Source organism: Rhea americana, unplaced genomic scaffold (genome assembly GCF_003343005.1).
Source record: "Rhea americana isolate MKP2758 unplaced genomic scaffold, rheAme1 scaffold_260, whole genome shotgun sequence".
In the NCBI taxonomy this organism is placed as follows: Eukaryota; Metazoa; Chordata; class Aves; order Rheiformes; family Rheidae; genus Rhea; species Rhea americana.
The window spans coordinates 863,137-884,403 of record NW_028186380.1 but is presented as its reverse complement, the minus strand read 5'-3'; the positions used below and the strand labels follow the sequence as shown (position 1 = coordinate 884,403).

Sequence of the window (21,267 nt, the reverse complement as noted above, 5' to 3'; positions counted from 1 at the left end):
CCATCCAGTTAGGGAAGTTGATTGTTCGGCTGCAGACCCAGACAGGGTCCATTGCTCAGAGCACACTACACCGAGGCATTAGTTTTCTAATCCATTAAGTGGCTTCACACACAACCAGGGATTTTGCCTGTCAGGTTACCCACAGACAGTTTGTAGATCATCTGTGGGATAGCTATGGTACCTGTGATGGAGCTGAAGGTGGCTCCAGARACTGAATGTACGGCCACTCCTTGGTTAGTTTTCACAAGCAGCTGGGATAAAGACCTGGCAGAATATCCTGCTGTTCATTTCTATTAGCTATTAATTCTACTTAGTTTACAGGGCAAGGGCAATGTTACACAACATTATATAGGACTACCATCATGGATACTTTGGTGGCACTGAAACCTAACGATCTCAATCTCATTTATGAATGCCAACATTTAGTATTATGTTGTGACATCAAGATCTCATCCAACATTGCTAGATAAGAAGACAGAGTAGGTCATCTCAGCTGCAGGCAGAGGAAAGAGCTCACAAGCAAGGTCTACTCATGAACTCACACAGTCTAACTGTGGCTCTTTCTGCTCAGTTACAGTGAAAATTTGCCTCCTAAATTAATATGGTTTCCAATTATGAGATGGCCTCAAAGAATTGATGGCTTGGGTCACATTCAGTCCTAGGGACTGACTTTCTAGAAGCCAGATTCTTTGAGGCTTTTGCATTTGGTTTGATTTCATTACATTTACAGGCATTTACCAGTGCAAATGGAGAATATATCCAAAAGGTTTAGAAGGGCTATGAGCTGCCATAGGACCCTAAGCTTCAGCACCTGTCTAACTGCATATTGTGGCTTTTGCCTTGTGGTTACAGTCAGAAGTATAAACATCAAACATCCAATTTAAGAAAGATAGGATGTTGTCTCACTTAGTAATGTTGCATGATAGTAAAGCAGTTAAAGAAACAACTTTGGGAAGATTTACACAGTTGTAGAACTAATATATTTTACCATAGCTGACAATTATGAGCATGCTCAGAAACAGCTGCTTGCATTTCTGTTGAATTTCTAGTGTTTGCTTGTCATTTTTAGAATGGTCTTGTTCCTAGAAATATCCTGCAAAGAAACATACTGAGGGAAAATACACATATTTAAAATACACTTTTTTACACACTTTATCTAGCTATTTTACTTTTGAAGCTCAGGAGATAGACCATGTTACAGAAATACAAATAACTGAACATTATACGGTAAAATACAAGCAAGAAGCTTTTTAGGTATTTCTATACAGTGCGTCTGATAGATATGCATCTACTGGCAGATAGGAAGAAAATTTATCACTATATGTTCTATTTCACAGAGAAGGAATAATGTAAATATGGTTTGTTTATGTTGCCAATACATCTCAATTTGTGAAAATTTGAATTATTAAAATTGTGTTTTCCACATTCTCTTCAAATTCAGAGTAAGAAGGGCTAAAATATAATCTARGTCATGAAGTAATGAGGTCATGAGATTAAAATATAACTAGTGAAAGTATTTAATAGTCTGTATGTCTTTGTAAGTAGGCATGTATTTCAATAAATATTTACTTTAGAAAGGTAATTTTTATTTCCTCTCCCTTTCATACGACTCTTGGAAAACTTGTGGTTATAGCWGTAGCTTCCAAACCTAAACTGAGCTTTCCTGAACAGGAGAGCTCAAAGTCATTGTATATACACTGTTCTGAAAGTTGTAGTCTACATTTATTTTGTTACTTGGAGATAATGAAACACATGTATGTAGTAGTCAATTGGTAGTAATGTGGTAGACTAATGAACTTCAGACAGGAAGAGTGTGTTCTCCAGCACCTCAAAGGCATCTCGGCTTGTCTGAAGTGTAACTTTCATTTAGATGCTAAATCTGGATCAGCAAATCTCTTGATTTAGTTTTCAAAGTAACAATTACACTTCAGACAAGCCCAGCTGCTTCTGAAGGGGGGAAGTGGTGAATATTAGATATCAAAAGGAGCTTCAGGAAGAGAAAAAAAATAGACTTGAGGCCATGTGATGTGTGCTTGTAGCAAAATATTTTGAATATAGTTTTTAAAAAAAGTTTATTTCTGAATTTTGCTCTTTATCAATTTCATGTAGGAGAAATAATATTAAGTGGAGTTGCCTAGGTTATATAATTAAGTTAGCAAAACTTGCATCTAGTTAATATATTRTGTAGCATTTATATGAGATGATCACAGGCATACTGGAGTAGTTCTGACCTGACATTCAACAGAAGCAGGAGTGTGCATACATATATCATCTGAACAGATACCATGTCACTTTTTAGAAGATGAGGACTGGGTAGCAATTTTGGGGTACTGTCCTGATGCTAGTCATGCTGTTGTCGGGCATTGTGTAGGCCCCACTCGTGACTGAAGGACTAAATWACAAGATATGGACAAAGAGGGACTCATACATGCTCAAATCTGAGCAGAATGCTCTTCTGGGCCACCTATCCATTGGACAGCTCGAAAATTTATAGATAATGGCACCTTATTTTGATGTAAATTTCTAATTTACTGAATGCAGTCAGCAGAGTCCTGCAGAGCTCTTGATAAGCAGTATTTTTKCTGGTATTTTGAACGATTTCTTATATACAGTGAGTGCTGTATGTACGGAAGATACAATTTATAAATTGTCATTTCCTTTCATGAACACAGGACATCAATGGACATCAGCAAAGATACCCTTTCATCAAAATTCCTATTTTAGTATCTCTGTTTCTGTAGTCTGCAGAACTATTTTTATTATTTTCGCTGACTTTAAATGAATGAAATCACTTAGGATAACAAACATTTTTGTTATTTCTAATTATAAATCTGAGGACCTCRTTACCATCTTTAGAGAGAAAAAATAAGTTTACTCACTACATTTTCAGAGTCAAAAGACCAATTTTGTTACGTATTTTTAAAAAACTTTAGAAGTCTTTAGTAAATGGTGACAGGAGATGGGTGACAMTGCTAAGGTCTGAATGTTAGCATCATTGTAAGATGTATTTTATTCCTGTCTCTTTAGTATGCAAGGCATAGAGGCTGGTCAGATCTTCCTTTAGTGGTTCTAATATAGAAGATACCATTTCATAATGTAGTCTTCTTGGCATCTGTAAGTATGTAGTATCTGGGTTTTTTCCTCTGTATAATGTATATGTCAGTAATTACTAATTCATCATATTTCTTGGAGAACATCTGCAGAAATCTGCAACTAATTACCTTGTGTTCTCCACTGAAGTTTTARAAGTCCACTGTAATAGTACAGATCAAATGAAAGATCATTGTTAACTACTGCCGTAAGTAAAACAAGGCTTTAGTGAATTTTAATTATACTTCTATTGTATATAAAAACCCAGATGTTCTACTACAAATTACTGGAAACAGCAAAATTAACAATGCTTTTTGAGGTGCACATTTGTACTTTGTTGATAGCAGGTAACTATTTAGGCTAACTGGAAGGTCAGATCAATAGCAGAAGAAAATCAGTTGTTTTCAGTGTAAGTATCAACAAAGTGTTCTGAGAAAGCAGAATGCTTGTATCTTACACATGTCATCAAATAGAAAGCAGATCAGTGTAATCCATATCTTAACGCCAATAGAGACAATAAGAAAGATCTATGTGTAAATGGAATCTAATCATAGAAATCAATATATAATGTAGTCATCTATGTTTAGGGATCCACCAATAATAAGTAAAGTAGAATTCACAGTAGTGAAACTTTATATATGGATAAACTATCATGGACTTGAAAATGGCTTCAAAATGTCATCTATTCCATCCTCATTCTCTGAAACGAGACTATAAATTCTCACAGATATTTGTATAAACTGTCACTAAAATATGAAAATGATCCTGTAAGCTTCTTGTATAAGCTGTTTTACTGCTTAGACTTGGCTATGCATATAAAGGGTTTTCCTAGCAGCCATCTGAACTGTCTTAGGTGCGGTTTAACCTGACTGTTTATGCCCAACTCTCAATGCACTCAAAGAATAATCACTTGTATCCTTTTACTAAAAAGCTTTTGCTTATTCGATCACTGTTACCCATTCAACTTCTCTTTTCTAGAGAAAACAGGCAGTCAAATATGCCCTTTTGAAGCATGAGAAACACACTCTCCCAGGCCTCTCGTGGTACTCCCCTTTGGACTTCCTCATACTCATCCTGACTGCTGACATTTGTCTTCTTATCTTCTGCAGGGGTAGTGGTCAAACCACCCCATGCAACTCCAGTTGTTTACCAGCACCTAGAAGAGAGGGATAGTTACTACCTATGCTTTATATAACACATATTTTTTGGTGGAGGGGGGAGAGGAAGTGATTGCCATCAATGATATCAACCATAAAGTGATCCAAGATATCTAAAGGTGGGAATTCTCTTTACTTCTCTCAGATAGACCTTAGGCTGGGACTGATACAACCAAAAATAGTCATCTATAATGTAGATGAGGTAGTTATCTCAAATCCCTTTATAAAAACCCTCTACAGAAAAATTAAGATTTCTAAGGTGTAATTCTTTCCCGCCCAAAGCAGATAGCTATAGCAGTTCAGATCAATCACATGCTAAAAGTACCTTTCTTYGCTTTGCTGGCCTTGGGTGAAAAGCTCAGATAGTGACTTTAATAATACAACATACGTCTCAAATTTGTCAGGATAAATTTCATCCAGAAAACCTAAATTAGAGTATTTGCATACTCAAGCATCATTCACACCTGGCAGAGGATTGTAGCACCTGTTCTTGCCCGGGGAAAGGTGAAATACAGTTAATATGAAGAGGTCAGTTGTTGCATGAGGTCAGTTAATAGGCTTGATTCTGTTTTCTTCCTTGGCTTTTTCTTTTCCAGTAATAAGAAAAAAAAAATTAAAATTATGAGATTTTTGTTAAAATAAAATACGTATAATATTTTTAAGCTTCAGCGGGGTTTATTCCAAACAATAGAATTGCATGTTTACATTTTCTCTCAGCTTCTAATATCATTTTTTACACATCACCCAAATTCATGGAAAAATAAATGAATCAGTGGAAAACATCCACAATATCAGATATTTTTCATTTGATTGTATAAAGTGATAAGAAGAAAATTAAACCAAATTGCATTTTTGATTTTTAAATATATTTAAAATGTTTAAAAATTTAATGTCATCTGCTGTTTCAAGTTCTGAGAGAGGAAAAAAAATATTTTTCTGTGGAAGGAAGGATGTGTTCTGAATCAGAAGAGTAGACTTGTTGACCTGTTATTAATAGCTGAATCAGTGATTGTGATTAAGATTTACCCAGAGACAAAACTGTGGAAGAAGAGAAAGATACCAGTGTCAGAACAATAAATGCTCCACAAAACAGAAGAGAAGGAAAATTCATGCTGCGTTTTGTCAAGTTTGCATGAAAGAAGACAAAAAGATGCTGCACAAAGAAAGAATTTGAAGGTAGAAAAGTGGAGAGTTTGAAAAAAAAAGTCAGGCATGCTAAAAATCACAGACTTGTAAATTGTAATTGACACCAAAATAAACTGTACATTCCTTACCAACATTATTAGATAAAGGCTGTTCTGTTTACTGGTGAGTACGTTTTGCATCTCGCAGTCACCCTTCATATATCCTCTGTGTCAGGATTTATTTTAGGTTATTTCTCAGGGCCATGTACTGACCTCAATCTGCCTTATAATGAGAGTTGTATGTACATGTCTATGTGTTGAAGCCATTGTACAGTATATAAACTGTTTCAATACTTTGTGAGAGATTTCTTTTATAATTTTGTGTTTATTTTAATTTTGCAAAAATCTGTAGGATGATAAGAATACAATAAAACTGTACTGAGAATGGGAGGTTGTAGTCTTATAGCTGAGTATGGAAGTTCATTTGTTGTTTATGGTACTGCTCCGTGGCCATTTCACATATCTATTATTCAAACATCTGGGAAAATATACTTTTCATCAATTAGAATAAGATGAATCCCATTTTCCTTTGTCTTCAGTCCCATATAAAATTAATTTATAAAGCAGTCAGTCTGTAGTTTTAGACCGTATTTTGCTATTTTTCTGTACTGTATAGATGATGGATTTCTAACTGCAGAGTAGTAAACTGTCATTAGTTTTGATGAAGTACAGTATTTAATAAATGGAGACATACTGTTACAAATATCTCTTATGTGAAAAGATAACACTCGGAAATAAACCAATACACTTTTTCCGTCCTTTAATTTCTACAAAATAACAATATCTGCAAAGTACTTGTGTATTTTTAGAAGTTAATATGAATATCAGTGAAACAAAGGCATTTATTGTAACCTAAAGGAAAAAAACAGGTTGATGGCACATTTTCTTTTATTATATAGTTCATTCACTTCCATGCTTCAGTAGTGTGACTTTAATGAAAATTCACTACAGCCCCAACCAACTACCAACACTTTTCATCCCGCTTCTGAAAAGTATGCTGTCACGGTGTCTGACATGCTTCTACAAAATACAGTATGGCATGTATACTAGAATATTTTGAAATATAAAACATTAAAACACATTGTAAGCCAGCCTACACTATATATATTATTATGAGCTGTTAAAAAGACCCCCACCTGCTTTACAAGCTACAGATTCTGCTTTATTACATTTAGAAATGTTTGAGTGTTGTTTTTTTTTCTATCCCATTTTAGTAATAATCCAACAGCTATTTAATTCAGTTATAGATTCTCTGTGCCTCAGTATTCCCATCAGTCTACAGCAAAGCACTTAAGACCTAAGTGTTGTTATTTTCCAAGTAGCAGAGTATGCTATTCTTCCCTGTGATAACAATTTTAAATCGAACCAATCTAGTTAACGACAAGTGCAAAACAAGGGAACTTTAAATTTTCTGTTTGTTTCTTTTTAGAGAAAAAAACCTTTAATTTCATTCTTGTTCATAAATTAGGGAGAATAATTCTATAGTTTGGTATAATTGGAATTGCCACATCCTAATAATCAAAAATGTATTAAAAATATAGGCTGTATTTTTATAAGCTTTAACATTTACTTTATTGTAGGCGGAAGCTGTCAAGTCCTTTGCAGCCTCAAGCTTTGTAGTTAGACACTGATGATGACAAATAAGGAATCTAGAATTTATTTGTTTTTAAGCTTGGTGAAGATCCTATCTGCTATCATAATCTGAAAACCTCACAGAGCATAAGAAATTTTAGGTAAAAAAGTAAAAGTCTGTGGCCTATCTTACAGGTCTTTTTCCTTAGTCCTTCCTTAGTCCTTTCCCTTAGTCCTTCTTGTTTCTACTATTAATTCTGCTATTAATGTAAGTGTGAAGCCTAGTTTTGTTTTAGCAGAGCARTACCCACTGGGGTATTAATCTTCAGGAAGCATTGACTTCATTTAGTGGTCAGTATGCAATAAGTGCCAGTTGCGATTTATTTAAAAATATAGAGCAGTGGGAAAAATTGCTGGAACAGGAGGCTGCATACCTCACTCAGCAGTTTTCCACCGAAGAGCAACTGACTGTCAGAAAAAAGGAGCGTCAACATTTGTCCCTATTTTTGAAGGTGGTAGAAGCTGTTAGTGCCTTCTACAGCAAATATGTCATGTTAAGAAATTCATTCATATAACTCTTTTTCAGGACTATTACTCAGCCGCGAGAAGTTAAAATTCATTACTTATGGTTAATGAGTTTACATCTCATAGAAAGGGATGTTGAGCTGAAAATTATGTGCTTGGCTCATGAACCCATTAAATGATGTTCAGCTGAAATTTAGCATGTAGCAGTATCTAGAGTTTTGAACTCTTTTTAAAAGAACAAACTTCAAGAAAGCATGTCTTTTTTCTTTTAAATTGTTAGGAGATAAAAATGAGTGTTTGAACACTTTTTATGTTGCATCATATAAAATATAAATTTTTACGTGACCATTTTGCAGGTTAATTTGGACCATAATGAAATTTGGAGGAACACAGGTTTGCGTTCAGCTGTTCTGCACTAATTAGAAAGTTAAACCTGGGTAATTACTTATGGCTGTACTACCTCCTAGCAATGTTTCTAAAAATGTGTGAATTAAATTAATATTGCTATTTCCCTAGAGTCAMGTGAAATCCATTGTGGCAGATTTGTGCTCATGTCTTCTGTGTATAGGGTCAAGTTTCTTCCTGAAGTTGTTCTGGGTGAGAAGACTGTTGCAGTAAGTTGATCCATTGTGATAAACCTGTGTTGTTAGAAAAAAATAACTTTGGCTTCATAAATCTGTAGGAATTTGACTTTCTATGGTATGTGTGCATTACAGTATGTGTGCTACAGCTACATTAGGCAGAATTTACCCTGAGTTCTGACAGTAGTACTCTTCTCTCTATTGCTTTTAACTTTATCTAAAAATAGTATGCTGTGGGCTAAAGCCGTGGTCACTGCAGTCTGCATCTGCAGCTTGTTGCTGTCTACTTAAGTGCAGTATCCTTAGCTGCCATCCTCCACCCTGGCTAGACTGTTACATGATATGTAATATGAATGTGGGGGTCAGTGCAGAGACTCCGAGAGCAGAAAGAGTCAAAAGCCTTATGTGCTRACTAGTTTTACAGTTGGCAGTTACCAAAGAAGAAAGGTATCTTTGAATAGGGTTTTTATTTCTTTATACACTCTCTTGAAATATGTTATTTCTCCTTTGTTCTTTTTCATCCTTATTGAAAACTTGCATTATAAAACACTAGTAGCTGGTAAACCATTTTCTTGTTCGGCAGTAAGTGCTGTGGGATATATAATGAACTTGTCAAAATAGCAAAATGCTATTTGAAGTTGATCTCACTTAAAAACTGTCAGTCTTCCTGGCACCACCGAATGTTCTTCAGTGTGGCTCTGTGCACCAAGGATTTGCAGCGCAGGTTGTTTTGCAAGAAGAAAGCTGCTGCTTAGATAGGCAATGTAACTTCTGAAAAGAGGGATATCAAGGGGTCACTGTAGTCCTTCAAACTGAGTGATGAATACATTTGACATGCAAGTTTTTTAATATCAGGCCAATGTTGGTATAAGCTGTTTGCATACTTTTTTGTGTACGTGTGTGAAAACTATACAAAGGGCCYCAGATAGCATTTAAAGTTTCTTTTTGTTGACTTTTGAAATACAGATTGTTCTAAAAAAAATCATGAAAGTAAAGGATATAGATGTTTATATAAAAGTCAAGTTACACGTCAAGTCAAGTTACAAGTTACACAATCTAAAGCCATTCAGTATGTTTAACAGCCTTAATCAGGTATATACCTTTTGTATAATATAATGCTTAGTTCTCCCTTATTATTCTTTCCTAGTATCTCCTAGACGCAAGATATCTTCAGGTACTGAAAGAGAACTTGGAAGATTTTGGTTTTGTTCAGAAAAAAACAATTGTACTTGTTTTTTTTTTTCTTTGGGACCACGGTCATGATKGTAAATAATTCATTTGCAATAGGAGGCCATCCACAGACTAGTCTCAGATGATTTCTTCTATTCAGAAAGGAATTGTTAAAATAGCAAATCTTTGCAACGCTTGTTCAAAATTTGATGTAGATACAATGAAGTATTTGAAGAAGAGATTACTCTTTGTTGGATAACCTGTATAGCAATTCTCCACTTCTWCCGTTTTCAACTGAATCAATGTTATTAGGAATATTCATGTTTGYAGATAAATTAACATTGGCTTTCAGACTCTGAAAAGTTTTGCTTTTCTTCTTTTTACTCTCTCTTCCCCCCCCCCCCCCTCTCTTCCAAGGAGCATTGGCTATATGCTGATGTGTGGGTGAATGTCTGCATGTTTCAGAATTTCAGTTAATGCCCACGTTTCTGAAAAAATGAATGCCAAGTGTGGGCTCAGAAGTCCACTGAGTGAGCTTTCTTTCTTACATAACAGAAATGCCATGCACTTCCCCCTGCTGCCTGGATTCATGAACTCTCATGTTGTCACATTTAATCACGCTTTCCACATGCTAGGTGTCCTGCAGGGCAATAAATAATCCAAACCARCATGGGTAATTCTTTAGCAGTTTGAAGCGTGTTCAGTCACTGAGTAAATAATAGTCAGCAAGATCCCACCTGGAGAAAAGCACCTTATTTCATATGTGAACGCATGGTGTAAGTCAAACTTAATGTAACTCTCTGTTCGAGGCCACAACCACATTATATTATATTTTACATAATTTACAACTACTGGCAGACTTTCTTGAAGGGGTGAAGTGAAGGCATTTTTTGTGGGGAYGGTGAGAGGCAGCTTGCATTTTCATTTGGGATCATCTCACTCCGCACTGGACTATATTCGCATGGTGAACAGAGTGTTGCAGTTATGAGATCTCATAGGGTCTGTGGCATAACCGCAGCTTGGAGGCTAGATATATAGGTTTGTTGTGCGTTAGGCCATAGAAAACAAACTCTGTAGACCTTTCATGGGAACAATAAGCAAAGAAAGCGTTTGTTAAGCTTGCCCCTAGAGGCGGGGGTTTGRGGGAGCAGAGCTGTAGTGTCCGTCCCCTGCACGTCCGGCAGCCTGACGGTCCCAGCTGCCTGTGGCCTTCCACTGTGCTCTGACTCGATCTCAGCTGCTTCACCAGGGCGACTTTACGATTTGCAAGGCCACATGGCCCTTGTGGTGGCTGTAGAGCTCTRTTTTGTTCTCAAGGCTTCAGCCACCTCTCCATGGATACACACAAGGTAAAAGGAAGAACTGTGATTCTGAGTCAGCTATTTTTCAGTCAGACTGAGTGTTGCAGCGAAACAGCAGATAAAAGACAGGCTCCAAGATAATGTTTATTCAGATGGCAAAAATTTGCTCRTGCTTGTGGAAAGATATTGTTAGTGTCCTGATATCATAGTATAATATAAAAAATAGTGCAATCAATTGAGTAATTTTYGTACATTTTTAATTCCTGTTCAGTTCTTAATTGGCTTTATATGCAAACAACTTCTGCACAAGCTTTAAGAGTGCAGTTGTGCCCGTCAAATAATATTAATTATGCAACAGATACTACCTTCAGGGCTCCCAAAGTATGACTGACCATGCAAGATTTCTGCTGCAAACAGTAATTCTAGATGACAGTATTCACTTGGTTCCTGTATATGTAGGAGGGAATTGCAAGAGCAGAGGTCACTATCATCACGTGTTGTTACCTAGCTGGGTAAAACAAAAATATGTTTTGCTTTGTTTCTAACCCGTGGGAGAAACATGTTCTTTGGAGCATTACACTGTTATATTTCAGGGATATTTTAGACTGAAAGGGTATATTTAAAATGAGTTTTACCTGTAGCTTTTGAAAGCATGAATTGAAAAGCAAGTTGTGAGGTTTTATCCATTATTAATTCATCAAAGCAGACATGACAGACATAATCATTTGTAACACTCTAGGGAAAATTCAATCATACTGTGAGAATTTCTCTGTAAAGGCTTACAGTGTAAACACCAATAAAAATATCTCTATCACCATTCAATCCAGAAAAGTCTCTTGACAACTGAGCATTCTTTAGTACTTCAAATAAAGAGAGTAATTTGGTCACTTGAGCTCCAGATGTGTAAAGAGGTGACTGCCAGTAYTGCAAAAAATATCAACAACATGGGGAAATTTTGGAGAACAGCAGCAATTGAATATTTAAAATAATTGAAGGTGCTGAGTCAGTGAGTCATGTAAAAAGATCTAAGATGCAGGATACATTTAGCTCAGCCAACCTGGAGACTAATGGTTGCTATGAATATAAACCTAAGATATTTAGAAGCTGAGCAGACACAGTGCTAAGTATGGGACTCTCGGGGTGCAGAATTTTGATTTATATTAATAATGATTTATTATTAAGCAAGGGAAGAATTAAGCTGATGACCAAGGAAAACTTCCCTAAGAAAAACCTCCATGCTGTTAAACATTGCTGAATTATTTGAGGCTATACTGACCAAAGCATCAGGAACTGTACTGCTGCAACARGCTTGCCTTGGCACAGCAAGGAATATACAATTTGATAAACTCCCGGCTTTCTCCATTTCCAAGCAAACCAATGAAAGCATGTTATCAGACTGTTTTTGCCTTACTGTTGTTTGTAACTGGAACCATAAGTCATCAGATGATACTTGTTATCCTTCTCATCCCCTGTCACCCATGCAGAAGTCTATTTATGTCCAGCTGAAAGAATTGTATGGTGAAATTAAAAATAAGAAATGATAAAATACTAGTTTTATTAYAAGGAAAATTTATTTTATGAGATTTTGAAAGCACTGTAAGCTATTCTAAACTGTACATGAATTAGCAACAGAGCTCCACCCTGTAGTGCTCTGGAGTTTATCATCAGCAAGATATGAAGAAAGAATATGTGTGTATGTGTTTTGCAGTTTCAAAAGTTTCATCCAATCTAGTGTTAGATTGTTGGGTTACTATTAAAAATGGTATTTTCATTTGGTATGTAATATTATTTATGTCCTAAAGTACTGCAGTTTTCTAAATGAAATTCCTGGCAGAACAATACTGTTTCATTTTGAGCTTCTGCATCCTAGAGTAAGATCTACAGGCAGAAGTTTTAATAATACTGTTGAAAATTGAGGGTTTTAAAAATCAGATATTTTCAAAAATAAGGAATATGACATCATATTGTGCTGTGTGGCCTTACAAATTCTTGATTGGGCTGTAAACTGAAATGACTGACTAGGAGGTATTGCACAAAACGTCGTTAGATGGCTTATGTATCAATAGCTAATCTCTGCAATGAAATCCACTGAGAATATCAGAATATATTAGAATAGCACTTCATTACCACCATGTAATCTGTGTGTAGACTTAAAATGAATTAAGTCTCAGATGCTTAAAAGTTAAAAATTATTTAGTTACAAATTGGCAGGTTAGTACTTGGAATCTAATCTAAATACGGTTTTGTATTATCAGTCATACAATAAACCAGTAAGTATTTAGAAATTTGATTAAAACAGAATGAGCTRTATCTAGATCCATTCAATTCTCATGTCACCTAGACTTCTATGTTAGGCCTGGACAGCACTATAATTTGGATAAAAGCTGGTTTCATCAACTTGAAGGGAGGCAGAAGACCAAGCTCTTTTGAGGTCATTGCCAACATTTGTCTTAAATGGGTAGAGGTAGTGTCAGCTTCATCTTACTGGCTGATAAGACAGACCCATGAACATGATTTTTTTTTTTTTAACCGCTGCTTTCTTTGAGGRGGAATTAAGAATAACTTCAGCTTAATCCTGGCTGCTGATAGGTGCTCTCAAGGACTACTGACTATTTTGGTGAAACTAAAATTATCTTTGTATTTAAAAGGATATATATATTTTTCGTAAGTGTCAGTGCTCTTCATCRAGACATGTTTTTTCCAAGACATGATCAGAAATTTCAAAGACTTTTCATCCTTTTCCTCACTTTTTTTCATGAGCAATGTAGCATCCTTTCACTGTAATGGATAAAATTAACCTCTCCCTTTTAATACATGTTATATTTGTCAAAAAAAAGCACATATGGACTGAAAACTTTTTCTTATTGAAATGAATAGCAAATCGTTGACTGCCATTTGTGTAGTGAAATTTTAYGTATGCTTTTTGAAGAGTCACAGCGCAATGGTAAAATCAGGACATTTTAATAGGAAGTTTGACAATTAAGAGATCAATTTTTCAGAAAACACATTAGCTGCAGCCATAAAACTTAAGATAGCAAGTAGCTTAAAATCCTGCCTCATTTTATGCCCTTATTTTATAGAGAACTCATACCAAAATAAGAAATATAAATAATGTGTGACATCATCGCAACCTTTTAATACAATGCCTAGATACACTTTAATAATGTTTAATAATAATTATTAAATTTTAACAATTTAATTCAATTATCAAGTAAACATTAAGTTCAGTGTATTGACTTACACAGTGCATATATTTATTTATTTATTCATTTTTATTTATTTATTAAACAGATTTTGATCTATGAATACTTTAACATTTTTCTCCTATACTATATTGTTGCAGCTGCCATAGGGAGAGGCAGGAAAACTTGCATTGAGCCTTGTTATATGTGAACTATAGTGTCTCTAGTGCTATGAAATAGGCAAATTCTGTTATTCTTCGTGTTCCGATTCTGATAGCCTCATTCTTTTTGGTTGGAAATTTTTGAGTAAAGCCTTGAACCTTCTTTCATTTATAAATGTAAGTCAGTGCCTTTCATAGGTGCTTTTCATTAGAAATGCTCAAGTTTTCAATGAAAAATGCATAACTTTGAATATTTTGATAGATACTGATATTTATATTTGCTATTTTAACTTGTGTTGATGATTTTAAAATATTGATGATTTTAAAGACCCTAAAACTCTAGAATTCTTATGGACTCCATTAGTTTAGTGCTTACATCTCGAATAACTTTATATTTAATTTTATTTCTTAGGAATTTGCTGCACTGACGAAAGAATTAAATGCATGTAGGGAACAGCTGCTTGAAAAAGAGGAGGAGATTTCAGAACTGAAAGCTGAAAGAAACAACACAAGAGTAAGTACACACATTATACACATTATATATATACACGCACACATATATAATAATAAATATATATATTTATTTATTATTATATTTTTTTATATATCTATAGATGCATATATATTTAAGTCTTCTTTGAATAAATAATAAAGAAGATGACAAAATCCCAGGCTTTCAGTAAGTACACCAGGCTGGTTTCTAAAACAAGGGCCTCATGAAGCCTTCCAGCATCCCATGGTTTGTATAAATAGCCTGCTCATATTTTTGTCTCTTACCAAGTTAAAAGCCAGGGTACAACAGACCCATCTTCCACTTGTGCCTTAGATATGATCTGAATGAGGGTGAGATCAAGACTGCAGGGCACACCAAAGCGAGGCTGCTGTTTAGTGTAGACACAGCCATTGTGATCCTTGAAGTAAATGTTATTTGCCTTTCAGCTGAGTGAAGACCAGATTTCACCTCTAAATTTGCAACCTTCTACTTTGATCAAAACATGCTGTTTTGTTTGGGAACAAGAATCTGTGATGATGTCTTCAGAAAATTTTGAGACAGTGCCCAGAATAGTTTTCAGAATAAAATAAATTGCATGTAGAGGTGCCTGGGCAAAAGCAGAAGTGACCAAGGAATAAAACAGGAGAACAGAGGAGGCGTTATGGGTTGTGGAAAGGGGTTGTGGAAGGGGTCCCAGTCCAGATAGTGATTTGGTTTGGAGATGAACAGAGAGAATAGATCTCAGAGAAGTTGACTGACAGTTCAACGTTTCCTCTTTCTGTTTTCCTTTTCCCACTAAACTCATAGCACTTCAGTTGCTCAGATAACATCATTCTGTAGTTAGCTAATCTGCTTTCTGAAGAAAATCTAACAATGTGCATGACAGAAGAATTGAAAGAGGGGTCTTTCCTCCTCCTTCCATCTGCCCAGGTGGAAAGCCAGGGTACCATAAACTTCAGAAATCTAAAGAAGGAACTACAGGTCGCTGAAAGGAGGTGAAGCTGCCTCACCTACCTACTTGCTAGCTCGCAGGAGCAAAAAGAAATAATAAAAAAAACTAATGATTAATGTGGTATTCTCCCGTTAATATGATGGCGAACACAGACCAGATCTACTTTTTCTCCCATGAATTGTATACATTCTAAACAGTCCAAAATGGCATATTTTTCAAAAAAATAATATTAATAGGTAGAGAAGCACTTAGAGATTAAACTGCCATCTCAACTACAAATCTGAAGTTTTTCTATAACTGCTTCAGAAATGACAGTAACTGCTAATATATACTGGTTATCATAGTGTTTAAAAAAAAGTTAGGAAAATCAATTAAAAATATTTATGTAGAATAAAGAATACTTCATGTTTATTTCTAATGCAAATTTTTGAAGACACAGATGCAGTTAAGGTGCATGCTCAGACAATTTTATCTATCGAGTAATCTTACATAAACCCACTGAACTAAAGTAAACAAGACGTATCTCCATTTGCCTTTCTTTACATTAAAAAAGCCATATATACTAAATTTATAACATCATCTCACTTTTCRTAAGTTCTTCGTAAGTATGCATACAACACCGTCTAGCACGATGCTTTGTTCATTTATATGCTAAGCCTGCTGAGTACCAAGACCAGGTTGGTATATTAAAACTGCAGTATACTGATACCAACTCTGGATCGGGTATAATAAACAGATCAGAGTAAGAGAAATCCAAGACAGCCTAGTAGTCAATGATATCACTTACCAAAAGACTGAAATGAAAAAGGGGTTGACTACAGGTCATCACCTAAGTCAGATTGAGCTCTGACATAGGCACCTTTTTTGTAAACCAAGAAACTTAAAGATCATCCGTGCTTATGTTTCTTATATTATATAAAAGAAAAATTGTTAAGAGATTTCCAGGAGAATTAATACCAAGGAATGAACGTTATAGTATGATGACCTGGTTGGAAGTCATCGCAGCTAAAATGAATGAATTCYGCCAGTGTGTTTTGAGAATGAGGARAAAGGAAGACATTGGAGGTGGAAAGATTTAGGTTACAAAATATATGGTTCAGAGAAAAGCAAGCATAATCACTAGGGGAAAATATTAATGGATTTAGTCCAAATGTTAGTGGGGAAGGAGAGAAAAAAAATGGTGCCTTTATCCTGTAGCATTAAGTTATACCCCCATCAGGTCCTGTTCTTGCAGACTCTCAGTTGCCAGAGTCCCCTGTGATAATCATACTGTCTTCTATGGGTTCTTGTACACTTTATTTCTAGGGAGATATGAGCATTTAAGATACAAGGCTGCTGTCTTCAGAGTACAAGCTCAATGACATGCTAATGATGAGACTTCCAGCAAGGAAGTCCTTCCTTGTTCCTTAACAAGGCATTGTCTATAAAGATGCATTTTTGCAAACTGAGATTTATGCTCAGTTATTAATAGTTACTAATATGAAACAGCATTAATACTTTGTCATAAAAAGCTCTTCCAAAAATTTTCTGACATTTAAACAAAGATTCTAATAAAGTAATAATGTTTGGAGGACCATACTTTATATACTTTAGTATGGAAGAAATGAAATTCTTTTCTATCATCTGGAATCCAACTAATACTTACCGCTTTCCATCCATCCCACTAGTGTTCACACTCGCTCCCGCTCTAGCTCGGTTATGCAAGCGTGGCTTCCCTGCCCGCCTAAGATGCTCTCATGCGTAGCTGTAGAGCGTGGTAGAACAACTCAGTAGAACCACGTTTTTCTAAAGTAGCTCTTCCTACAACTTCTAAATAAAGAGACTTCGTTCTAAATTTGGAGACTCCTATTTTGATACTTTTTGGTCCAACTTTTTGTCTCCCTGGGTTACAGTATAAAGATACTTTTTGAATTAGTTACTGCTTCAGTCAGARGATCACCAAGATAAAATAAAAGTGGTAAGTGTGTCAAGTTCAGAGTAGACCTTCCCAGCTCTCTCTCCCCTTCTAGCGCCTTCTGCASTTTCAGTTATGCCTATCCAGTAGTTTTTTCTTTGTTCTAGGCCCACATCCATGTGTTTCTGTTTCTTGGCAACAACCTCGTTTTGCCAGTTTCCTACAGTTTTGCCAGTTTCCACAGGAAACACGCACCTGATTTCTCACTCTGTGCTAACCTGGAGTGGCACCCCGTGGCATTAAAACATATTAGAGAGAGAACATGCTGGAATTACAGTTTTTTTAGGACCCAAAAACTCCCCAAGCCTTAACCTCATATGAGGGTTTAAAACCTGTTCCAAACTTAAATCTGTGAGTTCCTAGTCAATCCTCCTACCAGTATTCTTAAGCAAAACTCCCTAATGAATTTTTCCTGTTAATTATGTATTTGCCTATGACAATTTACTTTTTTTCATATAATGCAATAGAAATATTTTCATGTGAAGAATTTAGCTGGTAACTTAACCAATACGTGAAACAAAATGGAAAATGCAGAGCATATGCACATGTATTGGCTGGTGCAGCATTGCTGACAGGAAGACAACAGGTCTYTGTTGCTCTGTAAAATCATTGCATAAGACTTTGAAAACATATGCAAAGAGATCTTTATAGGAACTGTTACAGTTATTTCTCTGGATATAAGTGTATTTCAAAAAGAATAGTCACCCTATAGCATGTAGAAAGATACAGAATCTTTTCTGAAGCTAGAACTTAGATCAGTGCAATCTAGCATATTATTTTATGGAAACGAGGACATAACACCAGTTTAAATTAAAAGTGAAACTTATTATTGTGACAATCTGTATTTTTTCAAAGTAGAGAAAGTTCGTAGGATTTAGCTTTTAAATCATAATATGATTATGAGGAAATTTGGGTTTTGGTTTGGTGACTGAAACAAAAATTATTTTAAAATACTTATATAGGCAATGTGGTTGTATTTTTTTATGATAACAGAAAATCAAACACTTCTGTATAAATTTTGTAGATAGCTTAAAAAGTTACTTTAAACTACTTTGAAATATTTTATGTCAAGCATTTTTAGGAATAGGAAAAATGAAACGTGATGTTCAGGAGTAAAATATCAGTAATAAAGATAGTGTTATCATTTCTATTTTACTCAATAGCTCAGGAGCTGAAGCACTTAAAGGAAATGTGACTAGCAGATTCAATTTAATTCACCTTTTATTCTATGAAACATCTTCAGTTAGCCACTGCAATCTCGTAACATTCATAGACCATAATTTTACCCATCAATTTTGTAATTAAATTGTCATTTTGTTGTGTTACAAAACTCTTAAGAATGTCTTTGAAATTATATTTTCTACATCTTCTTTATCTGATTTTCTTAGTTATCATTTTGATTACATCTTTTTAAGAGATATTGAAACTAAATCAGACACTTTTCTTTATTGAATGTGATGATGTGAGTTCTTAAATGCTGAAAGCATCAGACTCATGAAAATAAGTATAACTATATCCTAAAATTCTCTAAAGGCAGAATCATTATTTCACTAATGTAAATTACAGTAATTTACATAAAAATTTACATTAAAATTGTATAATTTTTGTCTCAATATTATGATCTATCTTATGTACTACCATGTTTTTTCTTTCAAAATAAGAGCTTTTATCATATAGCACAGTAACAATAGATGATAGTATTCAATACTTCTATTTTCAAACACTATATAAGCTAGTAATTATTACATTTTTATTCAGTATTCTAATGAAAATCTTTATTGCTATCATTTTATATTATCCTGATTATTACCTTTTCTTTTCTACTTTTACTTTACATACATATTTTTTCATTCAGATTTTAGGTTCCCATGRCTTTCTCTTCTGTCTTGCGTAAACAAATAGACACAGGACATGAGCTGCAGTTAGGCTGTAACCTTATTTTTCTCATTTCTAACTATTTAAGGTTGCTCCAGTTGATCATTGGTGCAAATTGGCTCCCATCACTGTTGTGCAAGTGCTGAAGAAAAGCGTACGATTGGTTTTGGAGATAATCTGCAACCTTGTATCTGTTTATTTTACTTGTCTTCTTTGCTTGCACCAGAGATGAAGATTCACTGAGCAATGTGCACTTTAAACGTAGACTGAAGGGAAATTCAGTTTTGCCTATGCTGGTGGGAAGTTTAAAGCTAGGCCTGGAAAGAGTCTTCTCCATGGGTTGCTTTGTTTCTTTGAGGAATTCCTTGAGCTAATGCTGGCTAATTTCAGAAAATCCTTTTTCTTCTATATTCTTTTTTCCCTATATTTCTGCTATTTATGACTGTTCTCTCCAGTACTTTCTCCTGATTCTTTCCTTCCTCCTTTTATTTCCCCATTGTGTTTTTTTTTTTTTTTTTTTTTTTTTTTTTTNTTTTGCAAAATAGCTTGTTTCAAATAAAGAGAGTAAAGATAAAGTATTTTATATTGATTAAAATCCAGATCCTGTAATAACACAAACTCTAATGAGTTGCACTAATTTCAACTTATTGCGTCACTGTTCCTAAAAAAGAATGTTTATAACTGTTTTCATTTTTCATAGGAAAAAACATGTCCATGTAGCAATGATAGTAGACAATAATATAGTGGTTTCAAATGAAACTGCTAACCTACACATGTAGTTTGCGTTGTTACATTTGTACTGTATTTCTATTCCACACAAATCAATTCCATGTAAAAGTGCTTTGGAAGTGATTTGAGAAATAGGGGAAGCTGGGTACATTCTAAAATTGTTTCCTTGTAAATTTTCTAATTAACATTTTTAAATGCTTCATTCCTTCACAAAATATATACTAGAGAAATTTTCAGTTTTCTTCACTTTTTAAATACTCATTTAAGTATTACATAATATTATACATAAATATCTTTATGCTCATGAAGAGTCTGAAGTTCTAGAAACTTTGATCTCATTTAGCTAAGATACAATTACTAGCGATTCATTTGGGGGATCCTAAAATTTGCTTGACACAAAAGTAAAATTTGATTGTCAGGTTATTTCATARTTCATTAGCAAGCTTCTTTGGCAGTAGGAAAAGCATAGCAATGACCTGACACTATGCTTGGGTGGTTCTGTCCAGCTTGCTGCTGTTGATCTTTTCTCTGCAGCCTGCCCGTCCCTGTGAATGCTCTATGACTGTCGCAGCTTGAACACAGCGTGAGGGAGCAGAAAATGCTCAGCAGCACATGCTGTTTACTAATGCCAGCGTTTAACTGCAAAAGGCAGTTACCTRAAGCTGTTCCTAACAAATTTTTGTAATTTAAATCAAACACTAACATTTCTACGATATCATTTTGATAGGGTGTCTTGTGATGTTCTTCTCACAAATATCTGGGATAGTAATTTGTGAAGTCTGTAGAGGAGAAAGTCCTCAACATGCTCACAAGGCAGATATTGTGATTTCTTTCAGGTGCTTAACTTAAACGTTGCCTGGACACAGCAGTATCTTCAATGCCAATTTTAAGTATTTTTATGTCTCTTCCCCCATCGTTGTAGTAGGTGAACACCCCACGGTTCTGTAAGTTTAATTACATTTGCCATTCTCAAGGAAGTAGGGAAGATCAATTACCCTTTTTTAATACCATTGTAGTTGAGGTGAAGATGGGCAAAATGGTATCAGTTCAGTAGAGCAGGGAGCAAGGATTTGACGTCAGGTGCTCAGTCCCAGTCAAGTGTTCTCACACATGGATTATTCTTCCCTCTCAGCAAGGCGAAGAATAATGTGGCACTGGTAGAGCTGGTTAGTAATAAGCACTGGTCAGCTAACATGGCTTTACCAGTAAGCATTAATCTCAGAATTTGTAAAGAAATAGAGTTGACTTTTGTTCAAAGGCAAAAATACAACATTGCTATTAGCTAGAAAACTATGTCATCATGCCTTCTTGAGCAATCTCAGGGCTGACAGTAATGAAAAT

At 35.0% G+C, this 21,267-nt stretch overlaps 1 protein-coding gene across 1 annotated transcript in view; it reads left to right on the top strand.

The window, feature by feature from the left end:
* PPFIA2 (PPFI scaffold protein A2) overlaps positions 1–21,267 on the top strand; it is a 338,119-nt gene that overhangs the window by 189,090 nt on the left and 127,762 nt on the right. The window contains exon 4 of the mRNA XM_085307650.1: positions 14,336–14,437. Coding sequence (XP_085163776.1) covers positions 14,336–14,437 — 102 coding nt within the window. The remainder of the gene's footprint in view (positions 1–14,335; positions 14,438–21,267) is intronic.